We start from the raw sequence: 19,751 nt of genomic DNA, 5'->3' as shown, positions 1-19,751 counted from the left end.
GTTGTGACAGTGATGTACACCGTTTTGATGGTATATATGCATCAATCTATCAATCGTTTGTTGTAAGATTCAGATAATTATTTGTTAAAAGCTAGACATTTTAAATGAGAATAAGAAAGAAAAGTATTTCCTTGTGCCCCCCTTTTCCCTGTTAATGTCCTACCTGGCCCCCTGGCAACACTTTGCTAGACCTGCCCCTGCACAGTTACCAGCTGTCAGCTACGTAGAAAAAGGATCCTGGTGTTATTTCTCAGAAACAGTTCATAACTTCCCTTCAACTCATTCATGTCACCTAAAAGGTAAACCTGTTTCTCCATCACCTGTTCAGCTCTGATGATTCAGAAGGACGTCTCCTGGTTTCATCTTCATGTTTCCCTCTCACCAGATAACCAAACCGACATCATGACCAGCAGCTTTACAGCTGTGGCTCCAGCAAACATCAGCTGATACTAGAAATTAATATTAAATAAAAATAAAACAACAGCTGATCAAGCTTAAACGTGCTGCTGTTGTTTAGCGTGACATCAGCTGGTTTCTTTCTGGCGCAAAGTGGGCGATAAACAAACAAGAGAGAACAGCCGATCAGCTGATCATTGATCAGTTTTCATGATTGAAGTAGAAACAGGAGAGGGAGGGGAGAGGATGAGAGAAGAAGAGGCAGCTGTGCAGCAAAGACACAGAATAAATCCAGATTTGTGTCTTTTTCATTGTAGCTGAAGTCCGGGACAAACTGTGTGTCTTTTCACCTCAATACGAAACGCGCAATATTTTCTCTGAATACGAGACGATTCTGTTTTTTACGGGACGGTTGGAAACTCTAATAATTAACCTTATGAACAAAATAAAGTTCAACATCTTCATAGCACCCACCCAGCTGTATAGAAACTCCGTCATGCTAGCTAGTACGCAGTACGGAAAAAGTCAGAATAACGAAAATAAACTCCACCTAAACTTGGTTTATATCTGACTCAGATAGACTGCAGGTCATAACTTCTTACCTGAAGTTCAGTTCACCTGATACTCGGACCAGCGGCTGCCTCGGGTCTCTGCTCCTCCTCCTGCCTCCCCTTTCTCTCATCCACCTGCTGCCTCCACCACTTGCTAATGTTACTGAATATGTGGAAGCTCCGCGATAGCCACCACACGAAGTAACGAGTAACGACCCTATCTAAATCCCAGTAACGACTAACGCGTTCCTGATTTTGGCATAATAACTAGTTACCGTGCTCGTTACCACAATAATAACGTAGTTACTGTAACGCGTTACTTAATAACACGTTAGTCCCAACACTGTTAGTAAGTGACTGGCTGCTCCCGTATGGGATTAGAACGATGCCACCTTATCCCATAGTCCAGCCAATGATGCAATTCACATTCGTATAGCTAATCAACGTCGCTGACAGGCTATGACAGCGTCCTTATTTGCCGACACCGGTATTTTAGCTAGCAAAGCAGCGTGGCTGATGTGGAATGAAGCCACGTTAATGACAACGTGGACAACCATTGGAGATGTGAGCAGGACTGACAAAAAAAGTGTGGACTTTATACCAGTTTTTAAATTGTGTTGATAGGCCATGTAAAACCAGAGTTACGATAAAAATATCTGCAATGTTTGGTTTCCTTGCTGAATACTATCATTGTTTATATTTACTGCGGGAAGAAACGGTAAAAACTGTGTTTTATAAGAAAAAAGGCTTGAAAGCGCTCTCCGCCTGTGAGCAAAAATAAACTCCACCCCCCTCTGCCTTTCCTATTCGTCCAAAAAAGTACCAAATCGACCAATCAAAAAATGATATGGCAACGTGGCATCTAGTTGTTAAGAAACGGGGGGAAGTTTTAGGAGTGACGGCGGTGCTTTGAGATGTGAGAGATTTGAGACGTTTAGTGCAAATCTTGTGTAGTTAGTGTGTAGTGTAGTCAATAGTTTTGTTGTGTGTGTCAGAACAATGAGGCGACTGCTGAATGTTACAGGTGTTACAGGAGTGATACATCTCCTGTTGTCAGGCCTGCAGGTATCAGGCTGTTGTTCTCCTTTATCTCATAGTGGACAGAAATTATTTTTTGGAGTGGCACAAATAATTTGTGTGGCATCAAATTTGATGCAGAACAGCTGATTGTTCTGTAAATAGTTTGAAATGTTTATTTAAAAACGCCTTGGCTGCATTTAAAAAAAAATAGTTGCAAAAAACTTTGTTGTTTGCCAAACTGAGTTACTTTTTTGAAGAAGTAACTATATAATTAATTGCCCAGCATTGGTCATTATATACTATATTTTGCAGACAGGACTCTCTCCCAGAACACAGACTCATACTCATAATACAAGTCAGACCTTTACAAAAAAAAAAAAAAAGAAGAAAAAAGTAAGTTATGTTTTTGAAATTGGAGTTCAAGTTATTTTTACTTCCAATAGTGTTAACATACTACACAGGTCAATGACTAGATTTTTTTTTTTTAATTTTCATTGTAAGTGGGCTAAAGCAGTTAATTAAAAGTAATCTAACATAAATGTAAATGCTGTAATTTGATTATTTTAATAAACCATGTAACTTGGATGGATTAGATGCCGACGTGACCACAGTGCTCACAGTGGTCCAAGGGATCGCTCAGGGAGTTTGTGTGTTCGCTCAGACACGTGAAAAATTAGAGGGAACATTGCTCCCGACCTTCGTCGACCTCGTTTCAGGATATTGCCATGTCTTTTTCCTCACTAGCGTGTTCATGGAGGGTTCGCGAGAGAGGAGGAAAAGCCTATTCTCTCTCAGACGGAGATGGCAGGCGGGGCCCTGCACCACGTTTCAGCAGCTCATTGGCTTAGAGCAACTCACGTCTACACCAGAGCAGTTAACTCTTTAAATGCTGCACCTGTGGCTTATTCACTCTAAACAGAGTGTAACTGCTAAGATTAATGGTCTTTTTTTTCATTTTGGTATATTTTATCCAAGCCATCCTTGAATATGGGTTACACCCTCCCCACTTTGATGGTATCCACGCCCCTGTGCATCTAAATGGCTAAACTGCATAGAGCTTGAAATGGCTTTGTTTAGGCTATTGAATACTGCATTAACAACATACAGTAAGGGGTTACCTAATTTGGAATACTGCAACCTTTCTGGTCTCTGATGTGACCTTTGAGATCGACGAAGAACCTCATGATCTTCCTGAGAGCTATTCTGTGAACCAGGTGAACTGGGCTGCTCGGTTATGACTCTTTCTTGGTCATTGAGATGCTCTAGCATTGTTTCATTTACACTGGGCAGGATTTGCTCACTAGGTTGCTGGGTTCTCTCCACAGGATCCTCAACTTGAATGTTGACCCCCAGCAAGCTAGGCTCAGGTAAGTTTGCACGTTCGGATAAGTTCTTAATTTCAGTTTTCTTAATTTCCTCTGTTTGTTTGTCACCACTGGTGGGATTGTCACGTTTGGTGGGATTGTCACGTTTGGTTTCATCATAAGCTGAAAACTGTCTTTGCACACTTTCAGTACGGGGCACAACAAAATCTGGTGACACTTTAGGTGGCTTGGCAGAGTTGGAAATGGACATTGGTATCCAGGTAGGTATTGGTAAGTACTCGGAGTCAAGGTCATCATCCTCCTGAACAGTTTGCCTTGTGTTCCGCCGAGCACAGGGCTTTTGGGAACTGTTTTCAGTTGACTCCATGATAGGTATGAAACTACAAGTCTTCTAGTTTTCGTTATTTCGTTAGTTTTCATTAACGATAATAACCTTGCCTCCAACCTATGTTTCAGATCACTGACATACTGTGAGTGTGGCTTCTTCTGGGCGTTAACAGGCAACCCGAATACTAAATCAAAGGGGAGCCTTGGTTGCCTTCCGAACATCAGTACATAGGGCGAATAGCCTGTCACGTCATTCTTGGTACAATTATATGCATGTACTAGAGGTTTTACATACTCATTCCAATGCAACTTCTCATTGTCAAGGTACCAAGCATTTGGAGGAGTGTCCTATTGAACCTCTCAACTGGATTGGCTCTGGGATGATACTGTCATGGTCTGCAGTGGGTGGCTGGAATTTCCATAAGGCTCCTGAACCTACCTGGGATCTGCCCCTGGGCAGGGCCAACTCCTGCACACCTGGAGCCTATTGCAGGCAATCAAGCCAGAGGGATTTAAGCCACACATTGATGTTCATTCACTGCCAGTTCGTCATCAACACATGTTGGTAACAGGCCTTATGCTTCAAGTTCTTGCTGTGATTTATCTTGTTAACCAGACTCTCTTGTGCTGCAGTTGCTGTTTTCACCTTGGCTCACGCTCCACCTCCAGACTCAGGATACCAAGCAATCATTTTGAAAATCCCTCTGTGCCTCACCTGCCTGCCCTCCTGCCATCACACTCCATCTGAAGCCCCGGATCTCAGGTCAGCCTTTCTACGCCACTCAGCCCTCCCTGGATTCTCTTACCCCCCTCTCAACACTCCATGTCCCCTACTGCAAGTAAGAATTGCTACCCTTACAACTTGCCACTTCAGAGCTGCCTCCACTACCTCCCTAACTCCACTGTCTTCTCTCTTCAGTGTGACTGTTCCCTGCTCAGCTCCACTCTGCATCCCGTTCCCTCGCCCTAGCCACGTTTCCCAGGCCACGCCACGTCAAACTCCACGTCTTATTGTTTTTTGTCTTTGCTACGTTTTTTGCACTACGCCTAATAAATTGTCACATCATCTGCTGTCTCAGCTCTGGGTTTCTGCACCTGAGTCCTGCTCAGTACAGGCCACTCGGCCCCGTGACAGTACGAACTGGCCAGAAGATGGACTCAGCAGACCCAGTACGTGTAGCAGTCTCCAAGCAGGGAGCCATTTTAGGGGCTCATGAGCAAGCGTTGCAGGCCCTCGACACCCGATGCCAAGCCATAGGCGAGACTCAGGCTAAGATCTTAGCTTCCCTGCAGGAAATTCAGTCGGCTCTTTCCTCTACTCCATACCCATCCTCTGCGTCTCCTGCACCTGTGGCAGAACCTCCCCAGTCTTCCCGAGCTCCAACCCCTTCAGGCTCAGTTTTCCGCGATGCTGCATTCCCAGAACCCGAGCCGTATTTCGGGGAGCAGGGTCGCTGTACTGCCTTTCTACTAAAATGTTCTCTCGCATTCACGCATTCTCCCCGTTCTTTTGCTAGCGATTCAGCTCGGGTAGCATATCTGGTGGCTAAACTTCAGGGCAAGGCATTGTTATGGGCTGAGGCTTACCTGTCGGCTCATCCGCTCCCAACGTGCTTGTATGATGATTTTCTGTGTGAGTTTAAAAAGACCTTTACCCATCCAGAATTGGAGGGGAGTTCTGATGAAAGGTTGCTTGGGTTACAGCAGGGGAGCCGGAGCGTCGCAGAGTTCATTATTGACTTCCGTACCGCAGCCGCTGAGGCCAATTGGCCCGATCATGCCCTTCGGGGAGTGTTCCGTCGCGCCTTAAACGATGAGCTCAAAGACCAGCTCGCTTCCCGCGATGAGCCCAAGTCTTTTGAAGACCTGGTCTCCCTTTCCCTTAGGATAGATAATCGTCTGAGGGAAAGGGAGGCCGAAAGGAATCATAAACATCGTAAATCCGCGCCTCATACGTTTTCACTTCCTCCGCCATCACGTCCTGTGTCCACATCCGTTTCCATAGAAACGGACGCCGTTCTGGAGCCTATGCAAATCGGCCGCTCTCGTCTCACACCAGAGGAGCGAGAGCGACGGCTCCGGTCGGGTGCATGTTTTTACTGCGGCTCAGTGGAGCATAGGTTAGCACAGTGTTCGGTTCGGCCAAAAGGCTCCGCCCGCCGGTAATTTTGGGGATACAGGTTGGCGGATCCTCTTTCAGTTCCAAACCACGGTTGATTCTACCAGTCACCCTGTGTCTAAATCAGGTTTCTCACCCTCTCCACGCTCTCGTTGATTCTGGAGCAGAGCAAAATTTAATAGATGTAGCTCTCGCTAGACGCCTTCAGTTGCCACTCAAGACTCTCGATCCTCCCATCCCTGTTACCGCATTAAACAATCAGATATTTTCTCAGATAACCCATCAGGCTGGCCCCGTAACCCTCGTCACCTCTGGAAACCACCGTGAAGCCATTACTTTGTTCACTTTCTCTTCTCCTGATTCACCACTCATCCTAGGCTACCCCTGGCTACAAAGACACAACCCTCACATAGACTGGTCTGGGAGTAAAATCGCCAGTTGGAGCCTTTTTTGTCTAGCCCACTGCCTCACATCTGCCCTACCGCCAGGTACCCCTGACACTAACACCTCAGACACAGATCCGGTTGACCTCACACTCGTCCCACCTGAGTACCATGACTTGCAGGCAGTTTTCAGTAAAGACAAGGCATCATCTTTGCCACCTCACAGACCTTATGACTGCGCTATCGACCTTCTACCTGGTGCTCCGCTTCCCTCTAGCCGGCTATTCAACATCTCCAGACCAGAAAGAGAGTCCATGGAAAAGTACATCCACGAGTCACTAGCTGCAGGTATCATCCGCCCATCCTCCTCTCCAGTAGGCGCCGGCTTCTTTTTTGTGGAAAAAAAGGATAAATCACTCCGTCCATGCATTGACTACAGAGGGTTAAATGAAATCACTATTAAAAACAAATATCCTTTACCCCTTATAAGCTCAGCCTTTGAACCCCTCCATGAAGCCACCATATTCACCAAACTGGATCTCCGCAATGCCTACCACCTTGTCCGCATTAGGGAGGGGGACGAATGGAAAACAGCTTTCAATACAACCCTAGGTCATTTTGAGTATTTGGTCATGCCGTTTGGGTTAACCAATGCCCCCGCTGTCTTTCAGAACCTGGTCAACGACGTGCTCCGTGATTTCCTGAACCAGTTTGTCTTTGTTTATCTTGATGACATACTCATTTTCTCCAAGACCCCCCAGGAACACCATGTCCACGTCCGAGCAGTCCTCCAACGCCTCCTGGAAAACCGACTTTACATCAAAGCCGAGAAATGTGAGTTTCATGCACAATCTGTCACTTTTCTTGGCTATATACTCGCAGGAGGGCAGGTGAAGACTGATCCAGCCAAGATCCGCACGATTCTGGAGTGGCCCACGCCCACGTCACGCAAGCACCTACAATGTTTCCTCGGCTTTGCCAATTTCTACCGGAGGTTTATTCGCAACTACAGCCAGGTAGCCACTCCTCTCACTACACTCACATCCACCAAAAGACAGTTCATCTGGACACCTGAAGCTGAGGCAGCATTCAGTAGACTCAAACGACTATTTACCTCAGCTCCAGTATTATGTCACCCAGACCACTCCAAGCCATTCGTTCTGGAGGTAGACGCGTCCGACGTTGGTGTCGGAGCGGTCCTCTCACAGCATTCAGGTCCCAAGGCCAAGTTACACCCATGCGCCTTTTTTTCGCGTTGACTCTCATCAGCTGAACGCAACTATGATGTAGGAGACAGAGAGTTGCTGGCTATTAAGTTAGCCCTGGAAGAGTGGCGTCACCTATTGGAAGGAGCTGAACACCCATTCACCGTCTTCACAGATCATAAAAACCTTACATACCTCAAAACGGCTAAGCGTCTCAACGCCCGCCAGGCCCATTGGTCTCTGTTCTTTGGTCGCTTCAAGTTTGCCATCTCTTTCCGTCCAGGTTCCAAGAACACCAAGGCCGATGCCCTGTCTCGTCTTTACGACCCAGACGCTGCACCCACCAAACCAGCTCCTGTGCTTCCTACCTCCTGCCGTGTAGCGTTTTTATCCTGGGACATAGAGGAATCCATCCAGCGAGCATTACAGGATGAACCAGACCCTGGGACAGGTCCTCCGGGCCGCCGCTTCATTCCCGCAGCAACCCGTTCGGCTGTAATGAAGTGGGCTCATACCTCCCGGTTTTCCTGCCATCCTGGAATCGGCCGCACCATCGCTCTACTACGTCGTCACTTCTGGTGGGCAACTCTGGAACGTGATGTGCAGGAATACGTCTCTGCCTGTGACGTGTGCGCCAGGAACAAGACCCGAAATCAGCGACCCTCCGGTCTTCTACAACCTCTAGCCGTACCTTCTTGTCCTTGGTCCCACATTTCCCTGGACTTTGTCACTGGACTGCCTAGGTCAGCAGGTAAAACAGTAATACTCTCTGTTATCGACAGGTTTTCTAAAGCAGCTCACTTCATTGCCCTGGAAAAACTACCCACTGCCACGGAAACTGCAAGACTGATGGTTGACCACGTCTTCAAACTCCACGGAATTCCTGCCGAGGTCACTTCTGACAGGGGACCTCAATTTACATCCCAGGTTTGGAAATCTTTCTGCTCTGCCCTAGGTGCACAAGCCAACCTCAGTTCTGGTTACAACCCTCAAACCAATGGACAGACTGAGAGGCTCAACCAAGAACTTGAGTCCATGCTCCGCTGCATGGTTTCCCATAACCCGGCTACTTGGTCAGCACATCTCCCATGGGTGGAGTATGCGCACAATTCGCATGTTTCTGCATCCACTGGTCTCTCTCCCTTTGAAGCGTCCCTAGGCTATCAGCCTCCCCTATTCCCTGAGGAAGAGGCTGATTTGGCGGTGCCTTCCGTCCAGCACCATCTCCAGCGCTGCCGCCGCGTCTGGACTCGGACTCGGGAGGCACTGAAGAAAGCTGCTGCCCGCCACTGCCGCTATGCGGATCGTCTACGATCACCGGCTCCTCAGTACACTCCAGGGCAGAAGGTGTGGCTGTCAGCTAAAGATGTTCCCCTCAAGGTTTCCTCCCGCAAGCTGGCTCCTCGGTTTATTGGGCCGTATGTCGTCCACTCGGTCATCTCGCCCTCTGCTGTGAAACTCGAGCTTCCTCCCAGTCTACGGATTCACCCTGTTTTTCATGTTTCCCAAGTCAGACCTGTGCTGTCCAGTGTGCTGTGCCCACCTTCCGACCCCCCTCCTCCCGCCCGGCTCGTCGATGGTCATCCGGCCTATGCGGTTCGGAGGATCGTTGACGTCCGCCGACGTGGTAGGGGTCGCCAGTTTTTGGTCGACTGGGAGGGGTATGGGCCTGAGGAACGTGCCTGGGTTCCTCGCTCGTTTATCCTTGACCCTGCTCTCGTCTCTAGATTTTGCAGGTCGCGTCGCAGGCTGGGGACCGATCGGCCGCCAGGAGGCGTCCCTTGAGGGGGGGGTACTGTCATGGTCTGCAGTGGGTGGCTGGAATTTCCATAAGGCTCCTGAACCTACCTGGGATCTGCCCCTGGGCAGGGCCAACTCCTGCACACCTGGAGCCTATTGCAGGCAATCAAGCCAGAGGGATTTAAGCCACACATTGATGTTCATTCACTGCCAGTTCGTCATCAACACATGTTGGTAACAGGCCTTATGCTTCAAGTTCTTGCTGTGATTTATCTTGTTAACCAGACTCTCTTGTGCTGCAGTTGCTGTTTTCACCTTAGCTCACGCTCCACCTCCAGACTCAGGATACCAAGCAATCATTTTGAAAATCCCTCTGTGCCTCACCTGCCTGCCCTCCTGCCATCACACTCCATCTGAAGCGGATCTCAGGTCAGCCTTTCTACGCCACTCAGCCCTCCCTGGATTCTCTTACCCCCCTCTCAACACTCCATGTCCCCTACTGCAAGTAAGAATTGCTACCCTTACAACTTGCCACTTCAGAGCTGCCTCCACTACCTCCCTAACTCCACTGTCTTCTCTCTTCAGTGTGACTGTTCCCTGCTCAGCTCCACTCTGCATCCCGTTCCCTCGCCCTAGCCACGTTTCCCAGGCCACGCCACATCAAACTCCACGTCTTATTGTTTTTTGTCTTTGCTACGTTTTTTTGCACTACGCCTAATAAATTGTCACAACATCTGCTGTCTCAGCTCTGGGTTTCTGCACCTGAGTCCTGCTCAGTACAGGCCACTCGGCCCCGTGACAGATACGGTGTTGTGCGTATCTTTTTCATGCCAATGATTTCGCAGAGTTCACTTATTGTCTTCGATTCGAAATCGGGCCTTGATCACTTAAGAGTCTCTCTGGGACACCTTAATGAACAATGAAGTTCTCCCAGAGGGCCTTTGCAACAGTGCGCACTCGTTGGTTGGGTGTAGAGACAGCCACTGCGATCTTAGTGAAGTGATCAGTCATAACTAATACATCTTTAGTGTTAGACTGATCTGGCTCAATAGATAGATAATCTATACAGACTAATTCGAGGGGCCTACTTGTCTTTATTTTCATGAGGGGAGCTGCCCTCTCAGGTTTACACTTTCGGCGAACACAACGTTCACACGTACTGATCATTTTCTCAACTGACACCTGCATCTTTGTCCAGTAAAACCTAGTCCTGACCAAATTAATAGTACGGTCGATTCCTAGGTGCCCCGTGTTATTATGGAGGTGTTGGAAGACCACTAGTCTTAACTCCTCGGGTAACACGAGTTGAAAGGAGATGTCTGGACCGGTTTGCCTTTTTCGGTAAAGAACTCCATTCTGAAGTTCAAGACGACTGAGCTCATGCAGTAACAAGGGAAGCTCAGGTAGTTCTGCTCTAAGACTGGGAGGTGGAGTCCGGCCAGTTTCTAACAGAGTGGCTACAGCGTTAAGAGCAGGATGTAACCTCTGTTTCTGTCTGAGTTCATCCTCTGTTATAGGCGGGGGAAGAGGAGAACCACCTAACAGCTCTTCTGCAAAGCTATCAGGGACAGCCGTAGCATGTAGGGCTAAAGACTCAACTAAGGCTAAGCCTGGGCAAGTAAATGACTCTGGATCCAGGCCTATAGAATTAACTGAGTGCCTTTCACAGATGGCCTGTACGACCTCTCTAGAGACTATTTCTCTGTCATTGATGCTAAGGTGAGTGAGAGCGAATTGCCTGATCCTTTCACTTTCTTTCTGTGATACAGGATCATCACCTGGGCAACCATGAGAGCGACGAGACAGCGCATCCGCATCTACGTTTTGTTTACCAGCCCTGTACAAGAGTTGGAATGAAAAAGTAGACAAGGCTGAGAGCCAACGGTAACTCGTTGCGTCCAGTTTTGCAGATGTTAGAATGTACGTTAACGGATTACTGTCTGTCACTACTGTGAACTCTGTACCATAAAGGTAGTCTGAGAACTTTTCAGTGACAGCCCATTTAAGGGCCAAGAATTCTAGCTTGTGGGCCGGATATCTCATTTTACTTTTTGAAAGTCCTCTGCTAGCAAATGCTATGGCCCTCAACTGTCCATCCTGAAGTTGGTACAGAGCTGCACCAAGGCCAATGGTACTAGCATCCGTGTGGAGGATGTACGGGAGTTTGAGGTCTGCAAAACCCAACACTGGGGCTGAGGTTAGCTTACCAATGATCTGTTCGAATGCTTCTTGACATTTGAGTCCATCTCTCACCAAATGGCTCTTTTGGGTTATCGTATACGGAGCTTTGTTGCTTTGTGGGCCTTTTCTTCCCCTTCTTCAATGGTGGGTAACCAGCGGTTAGCTCATTTAATGGCCTTACAATATTAGAGTAGCCCTGGATGAATCGCCGGTAATACCCAGCAAAGCCCAAAAATGACCTTAACTCCTTAAGGTTGGTGGGGACAGGCCAACTTGTGAGGGCTTTGATTTTCTCTGCATCAGTTTTGGCCCCACGTTCTGACATTACATGGCTGAGATATTTAACAGAGGTTTGAAAAAATTTACACTTCTCGGGTGCCAGTTTCAACCCAAACTTTTTCAACCGCACAAGAACTCTCTTCAGGCGTTGCTAGTGTTCTTCAAGAGATGATGAGAAAATGATGAGATCATCAATAAAGGCATGGACCTCCTTAAGATTCATCGGACCAATACACCGCTCCATGAGCCTTTGAAAGGTGGAGGGTGCATTGGTGATCCCTTGGGGCATCCTATTGAATTCCCAGAACCCCAAGGGGCACACAAAGGCTGTTTTCTGCTTGTCTGACTCTGACATCTCAATCTGATAGTATCCCGACTTGAAATCCAAGACCAAGAACCATTTTGACCCTGCCAGAGCGGAAAACACTTCCTCCAGATTTGGGAGTGCATATGCGTCTTTTATGGTTTGGAGTTTTAGCCTCCTGTAGTCAATGCACAAGCGAACAGAACCATCTTTTTTCCTGACAACTATGATCGGGGAGGCAAATGGTGATTCAGATTCCCGTATCACTCCCGTGTCGAGTAGTTCCTGGAGGTGTCCCCTCACAGCCTCCACATCATGTGGGTGTATTGGTCGGGGTCTGGATTTAAATGGGGTTTCATCACTGAGCTTGATGTGGTGCTGTACTTTTTTAGTGGGTCCAAAATCTAATTCATGCTGCGAAAACACTTCAGGCATTGAATCTAGCATTTGTGACACAATCTTTCCATTCATCAGGTAAGTCATTTCCAAAGTCAAAACTGTTTTTTTTTTTTTAGATTGAGAAGGATCTTCTGACTGGTCTGAAGAGCTTGACACCTTCTCTGTTTGTTCTTTGTGTATAACTCTGGTTACGGCATTAATGTTGGCTAGCACACGGCCTGAAGGGACAACAATGTCGTGATCGGTTTAATTTTTTATTACAACCGGCAGTTTACAGGGCTGCTTGGCTGGCAGGTTAGCAAGACCAGTTAACACAAGCAAACCACTGGGCAAGGGAAAGGCTGATGACTGTTCGACAACTGCACATTTCTCATTAATGGAGTTGGGGATGTACACGGAGGCTTCCAAAACTGCCGTCTGCCCTGCTGCCACCAAAGTTTGATGTTTACCCGTTAACTTTGCACACCCAAGACTGCCTGCTTTCTGACGTATTCCAAGGATTTTAAGGAATGCTTGGTAGCCATAGGGGACTGGCTGAAAGTTTGCACTGGACTCATGGAAGTCAGTATAAAGGGCATCTAAAGTGTTTGTAGCTATCAAAACCTGTTCTCGCGCCTTGGCTCGCAGAGGAGGGATAACTAATGCCAGGGTGTTAACATTAATATCTGAACCCACAAAGTCCTTGGGAAAAGTGATTGAGAGCTCTACATAACCTAGATAAGGGACGGATTGGCCATTTGCACACTCTACATCCAGGAGATCGCCCAACGGGTTTATAGGCAAGTCTGAGAGGTGTTGCTCATAAAAACTCCGAGGTACTGTTGTCACTTGTGACCTTGTATCTAAAAGACAGTTTGTTTCTTTCCCAGCCATAATGACAGTAGCAGAAGTTCTGGTTCCAACCAAACCCCTTGGGAGGCTTACAGACTGTGTTTTTGACTGAGCTTCCTTTAAAAAGGCCCTTTGTGGTTTGGGACGAGAGTTATCTCCTGAAGCCCCCACTTGTCCCACACTGGAGGCTGGGATTAGTTTAAATGCGGCTCATCACTGGCCCTAGTTGAAGCTTCCCAACTGGATTGTCTTTCTTTCAGCTGTTTTTTCTTTGTGGTAACTAAGGACGGATTTGGTTCGTTTTCACATGATGAGGCAATGTGACCGTCCTCACCACAGTCTGATTCACTGCTACTTATTGTTTGTACATTTGACATGGCCCAGTGCTTTGGATTGTTAGGGCCAGGTTTGTTCTGACCAAGATGTTGTCTCATACGGCTGACTTTTGAGGCTTGCTTGTCTTCTTCCGTGCGTAAAAGCAAGACTAACTCAGAAAATGAAGGTGGACTCTCTTTCCTTTGTCCTAACTGGAGGTCACTGATGAGACTGTCCTCCCAACAGCCACGTAGGAATTGCTTTAACAATTGCTTGTCAAAATTTGACACACTGACACCCCCGCGCCGCATAGCTTTTGTCAGACAAACATGTAACCTTTGCAAACAGGCTGATGGTCTTTCTCCTTCATTCTGAAGCGTGTTCATAAATCATGCATAAAGCTCATCACGATCTTCGACAGCTCCAAACGCAGAGTCAAGTACTTTCAGGTACTCAGAGGGTTTAGCATCTGGGCCTAAATGCTTTGTGATGTCTGTAGCAGGCGACAGAAGGCTGTCAAGTATTCTTTGTATGCAGTTCAAGTCAGAAACGGCTGGATCATTTATGAGGACTAATCTGCTTCATTGTTAAGGCGGGGGATGTGCCCAGAGAAGGCTCTAAACCATAGGTGTCAAACTCTGGCCCGCGGGCCAAATTTGGCCCACAGCCTAATTACATTTGGCCCGCGAAGCCATACTAAATTACTATTAGAGCTGGGCTACTGGTATTATACAGCTAATATATATATTGTTTAGTATTAAGCTTTGCTTGTTCCATATTCAGTTTTTCAGCAAAACGTGTTTGAGTCCATAAGAAAAGATTCATTCTTATATCTGGAGGAATAAATATATTTCAATAAATATTAACGTTAGCCCGCGACTTTGTTCCAGTTTTGAATTTTGGCCCACTGTGTATTTGAGTTTGACACCCCTGCTCTAAACCTACTTGGCATGGGCGAGTGTGAAGAGATTTCACTACTGCGCACTACATGTTCAACTACTACCCACTGGACACTTGGTGGATTAAGCTCAAGTGTGGGATAGAACTGTGTCGGCAAGTTAAGATCGATCAGGTTTTGGTTTAAGGTTGGGGTCGGATCCTTAGACTGTGAAGAATCAACAGCAGGTTGATCGGGGGAATGGTCACCCTGTACATACGAACTTGTCTCACCTCTGTTAGCAGGGGGAGAAACTGTAGGCTGACAGGATAGAGGAGGCACGTTTAAATTAGCTAGCCCCTCCTTGAGCATATCCTCTAGTGAGTGTCCACTAAGATTAGCCATTTCAGACAGTTGTTTCATGTATGCTCTGGTGACATTCCTTGCATTTGCTGCATACACCTCAGCTAAACTCCTAATTTCAAATGTGATTTCAGGCTGAGCAGAACTTTGGATAGTATGTGGCAAAAGGGGGTTTAAAGTGTCTCTTGCACCGACATGATTGAATTCAGCTATCATCAGCCTGTGAAACTCGGAATGCGGATCATCTATGCGGATGTGACGGTTAACTGAACCGTGTTTCTCCAGGTAAATAGCTACTTCTTCATCAAGGTCACTGTTGGTAAGCCCTTTTATGATTACTGAGTTAGGGATTTTAATTGCCTCTTTAAGTACTATGTCCATTTTACCAGACTTCGGTTTTGATTGCTTCTTGTTGTTGTAATATTTAATAAGATGAGTCTCATGCAGTTTCACAATAACTCCTGGCTGCTGGCTCGCCAACTGTAACACTGATGTGTTTCAAATACTCTAAGATCAAAAGGTACTTCACCCAAATTTGATGCAAAAGAGCTCAATGATTTGGACCAGTAGGTTCGGCTACATACAGGAGAGGCAAGCTGAATGAGACTCAGGCAACTGTGAGCTTTGAAGAATACTGGCTTTGTATTTTCCTCACCCAGAAAACAAAAGAAAAGAAAATATGACAAACATACAAAACATTACGAATAAAAGTGTCTCTTTTTGGTACCAGTATTTTCCTCAGTGACAACGCTGTGGCACAATCACAGTAATCACTTTAAAAAAAGAAACCTTACCTGGGTGCACCCTTATAAATGTACAAATTCACTTTCAAAATGAACCACAATCTCAATTACTAAGATCCAAATGGCAACATTTGTTTGCAACTTCATAGACTTTGTTAACAAATTGCAACAACCATTAAGCTGGAAAAGTGGATCCAACCGCCCACACCCACTTCCCTTCCTGTTCGTGGGATGTATAGAGTCCGTAAAAAGTCCTTAAAATAAACCGCCCTTAAGTCTAGGGGGATGTGTGTGAAGAAGGGGAACAACAAGTTCAAAGTGGCGTGGTGTGTTTCTGTTTTGTTGCAGCTGGCTTACCACACTCTGCTGTGCAGCACAGAACAAAGTCAGTTGGTCCTTCAACGGGGTTGGCTCGCCATCGATTAAAGGATCCGTTGCAATGCATCTGTAACCCAGATCATTGTTTGAGTATGGGATTTCTGATTATTTGTAGTCACTGAACGCACCACTGTGAGCATAGCCACTCTCTAGTCCAGCTACAGAGTTTTTTCCTTGTTCGTCCGATGAGGCGCATGCTGCTCTCGTGCCCTCTGCGAGCTGGAAATTCGGAAAAAGGAGTCTTGTAGCGGTCACGAACGTGAAGCTGAGCTGAATCCGACAGCCATTCGCCATTACATGAACCCCTCTGGTAAGTTAGCTTGCAGCGCATGTTCGCATGAAATGTTTTGTTCCTTATTATGTTGCAGCGAGGTATCAAATCTACCACTGTCTTGTTTGTTAAGAAAGAGGCTAAATATTATATAACGTGTGTTATTAGCTGACTTTTAGCAAGCTAGCCGTTAAGTGAGCCTGGCTAATGTCCTAAAATGGCAGCCGACACGAGGTCAGTTACAGAGTTATTATGTTATGCCAAAGAGAACAGCATTAATAAGCATTGTTAACAGCATTTATGTTCTGTTATATTTTTATTTTGACAAACCTGTATTATTATGATGGTAAGACTGTTAAATAAGCCGCTAGTGACATGGACACTGAGTCAGTGGTACTGAGACTTATGAACATTTTAGTTAATTCTTCTGCACACTTGTGTGTAGGCTGGTTTGTTTGCCCTTTTGGTGCCCTGGATCCTACTGGATGAACTGCCTTGTGGAAGTCTTCATCTGATGACTCTGCTGAACCGTCCTGGCTTTTCCCTGAGCTCAGGTGATTTTCTTTTGGCCAAAGGACCTTGAAGGATACATATTTGAGTTTATTTATTTATTTTATTCTTCTTTTGACACTGAGTGGAAAGACACTACAAAAAAAGGGTTTATTATTTAAAATTGTGTCTAATAAGTGTGTTTATGTTAAGTGCGTGTGGTGTCCATTGTGTGCTGGAAGCCTTACTGTTCCTGTGGTGGAGCAGCTACTACCAATCTCCTTTACGAAACTAGCCTCTGATGGGATACAGATATTTGGGACACATTTGATTTCTTGTAACCTATTTCTAGAGAAACTGTGATTCTGGGCTTAGACATTGGGGAGAAATTGATGACACCGACACCTAGTGAACTCCCCAAGGTCAACAGTCCTGATTTCCACGCATTAAAGGTTTGGCGTAAGTACAGATTGCGTTACACATCAAAAGGAAGGTACAAAGGGAAACAAAAAACCTGACCTGTCAATGACAGTGTCATAGGACATATTAAGTTCTCATATAATCACAGTTCAAAGTCCTATCACCTAAAATGTATTATTTGCTACGTTCCCCATGTTACAAATTTAAAATAAACAGTAAAACACACGATTTGTGCATTTGCTTCAAATGCTTTTTTTCAGTAGATTTCATGAGTTCTTTGCAAGCAAAATGTTCCAGTGTTTATTGGATAATTGTTTACAAATATTTTGTGGAAAACTTTATTCAAAGCGCAGATAAACAATGAACTATTAAAGTACTTTGCTCACCGATCTCAGAAAAGAAAGGCGGAGCAGCGCGAGATGGTGCAGGAATGATGAAATTTCGTCGTCTCTAACTCCCGACCTTCGTCGACCAAACAATGTAAAAGGAACCAGCTAGTTACTTGTCTTAGCAGTACACATAAAATAAAATGATCTTTCATAAGCAGCGAGTGCTAACTCTCCTGTTTATATTACTTTTTTTTCCATACCTCGTTTCAGTAAATTGCCGTGTCTTTTTCCTCGCTAGCGTGTTCATGGAGGGTTCGCGAGAGAGGAGGAAAAGCCTGTGCTCTCTCAGAGGGAGATGGCAGGCGGGGCCCTGCACCACGTTTCAGCAGCTCACTGGCTTAGAGCAACTCACGTCTACACCAGAGCAGTTAACTCTTTAACTGCTGCACCTGTGGCTTATTCACTCTAAACAGAGTGTAACTGCTAAGATTAATGGTCTTTTTTTCATTTTGGTATATTTTATCCAAGCCATCCTTAAATATGGGTTACACATGTATCTTCATTTCCCCCTTTTTTCCCTCACTTCCTGTTTAAGACCACTTGAAAAATGGCAAAAAAAATCAGATTTTGCATAGTTTGATGTGGGCATTTTGTACTGTGACATTGTCCATTTGAAAAACCCAGTCGTTACACAGACGAGGGCCCTCAGTCATGAGGGATGCTCTCTGCATCTGAACATAGCCAGCAGCCGTAAAACACCCCTGCACCTCCTGAAGCTCAGTTACTCCAATGAAGGAAAAAGCACCCCAGACCACTATGGCGCCCCCTTATAATAATATATAGCGCTTTTCAGGGCCCTCAAAGCACTGTACAATTCCACTATTCATTCACTCTATAATTCACACACTGGTGGAGGCAAGCTGCAGTTGTAGCCACAGCTGCCCTGGGGCAGACTGACAGAAGCGAGGCTGCCATATCGCGCCTTCGGCCCCTCTGGCCATCACCAGTAGGCGGTAGGTGAAGTGTCTTGCCCAAGGACACAACGACCAAGACTGTCCGAGCTCAAACCGGCAACCTTCCGGTTACAAGACGAACTGCCAACTCTTTGAGCCACACTGATGTATGTAGAAAACATCTCAGGTGGGATCTGCTTGTAATGCCACTAACATTGGAAACCATCAAGACCATCAGGGTTACTTTTTTTTCTCATCAGAGAATAAAACTTTCTTCCACCTTTCAGTGTCCCATGTTTGGTGCTCTCTTGCAAAGTCCAAACGGTCGGTTCAGTGGCTTTCAAGGAGACTAGACCTGTGAATCCCTTCAGTCTCAGATGCTGCCTGATAGTTATGGGGTTGCAATTTCACTGGTAACAGCCTTAATTTGGGTTGAGGGTCGTCCAGTATCTTGATGGACAGCCAATTTGATTTTTGGGGGTCTTCCACCTGACTTTTTTGTTCCATAAGCCTCAGGATCATTTAAGAAATTCCAAATGACTGTCTTACTGCGTCCCATCTCAGCAGTGATGGTGCACAGTTCTGGACAGATTTGGCCTTTTAAAGGCATGTGGTCCTAAACTTTTGATCAGCTGTAAAACAGCCAGTTTCAGTTAAAGTGTTGTTTTCAATAAATTGCAAGCTCAAAAAATATTTTGTCTCTCTCCCATTTCTTCTTGCTGAATGTTGAAGCTCTACTTGGAACCTTGTTAAGAAACAACCAGGCAAAATGCAATTTTTTTTCAAGTGATCTTAAACTTTTGATTGGGACTGTATTTGTCTCTAATGTCTTACGGTATGTTTAGGAACTGACTCCTGCAATAGTCAATATAGTTACTGCTTCTGACATGGCAAGACAAGGACATTTGCTGATTTTAAGTGAAATAAGTGGGTGGTTTCTGAGTTAAACCTTCTCTACTTCGATTCAAGTTACTGAAATGATTACCAGTGAGAGTAACAAATACTGTTAGTTGACATATGACAGGAAGGTAAATATATTAGAGGCTTGCCTAGGAGTTTAGAATATCCATAACCAACCTTCAGCGAATCCTGTATGGATGCCCCTTAAAAATGGTCTTGTCAAGTTGCTGAATAGATGGCGACAAAAAGATGCTCATTTATGTGCAAATTTGAAGCATAAAAGTGTATCCCCTCTAAGCATATTTTAAGGGTTTATTCCTGACCTTGGATAGATCCATCACAGCTAAAGAAAAACGGACCAATCATTCTTTCAACATACTTTCGAGAAATTATAGGAAATTTCTCGAAAGTAATCATTGATGCCACAGTAACAAGGTGTATTGCATTTATTTTTCAACTGGTGAAAAGTTGAAAAGACAACTTTTCATCATTCACATTTTAACCAAATTGAGGTGGTGTATTTTTGTGAACATCTTTTCAAAGCCTTAAAAAGCACGTTTTGAATCTTTTACCCACATCTGTGGTCACAAATGGTAAAGATCTCTTTTAACCCTTTAAGACCTACCATAGAACCAAGTCCGCCAGAGCTTATA

General features: G+C 45.7%; 1 protein-coding gene across 1 annotated transcript; it reads left to right on the top strand.

Annotated features, from left to right (window-relative positions):
* The first annotated feature begins 3,306 nt into the window (after positions 1 to 3,306).
* On the top strand, positions 3,307 to 4,942 carry LOC146514544 (uncharacterized). Its single transcript, XM_085167705.1, has 5 exons — positions 3,307 to 3,334; positions 3,482 to 3,562; positions 3,944 to 4,180; positions 4,253 to 4,458; positions 4,539 to 4,942. The coding sequence occupies exons 1-5, from the start codon at positions 3,307 to 3,309 to the stop codon at positions 4,587 to 4,589; spliced, it is 603 nt and encodes a 200-aa protein (XP_085023831.1). The 3' UTR covers positions 4,590 to 4,942.
* Positions 4,943 to 19,751: the final 14,809 nt, after the last annotated feature.

This window comes from Neolamprologus multifasciatus, chromosome 7 (assembly GCF_963576455.1).
Source record: "Neolamprologus multifasciatus chromosome 7, fNeoMul1.2, whole genome shotgun sequence".
NCBI lineage: Eukaryota > Metazoa > Chordata > Actinopteri > Cichliformes > Cichlidae > Neolamprologus > Neolamprologus multifasciatus.
This window is presented reverse-complemented; position numbering and strand designations above follow the sequence as displayed.

What these genes read in the sequence shown, in the direction of transcription:
- LOC146514544 (XM_085167705.1), top strand. Translation starts at nt 3,307, where the DNA reads ATGTTGACCCCCAGCAAGCTAGGCTCAG. An exon ending in CCAGTTCGTCATCAACACAT is followed by an intron (nt 4,181 to 4,252) that starts GTTGGTAACAGG and finishes CTTGTGCTGCAG; the next exon opens with TTGCTGTTTTCACCTTGGCT. An exon ending in CTCCATGTCCCCTACTGCAA is followed by an intron (nt 4,459 to 4,538) that starts GTAAGAATTGCT and finishes TTCTCTCTTCAG; the next exon opens with TGTGACTGTTCCCTGCTCAG.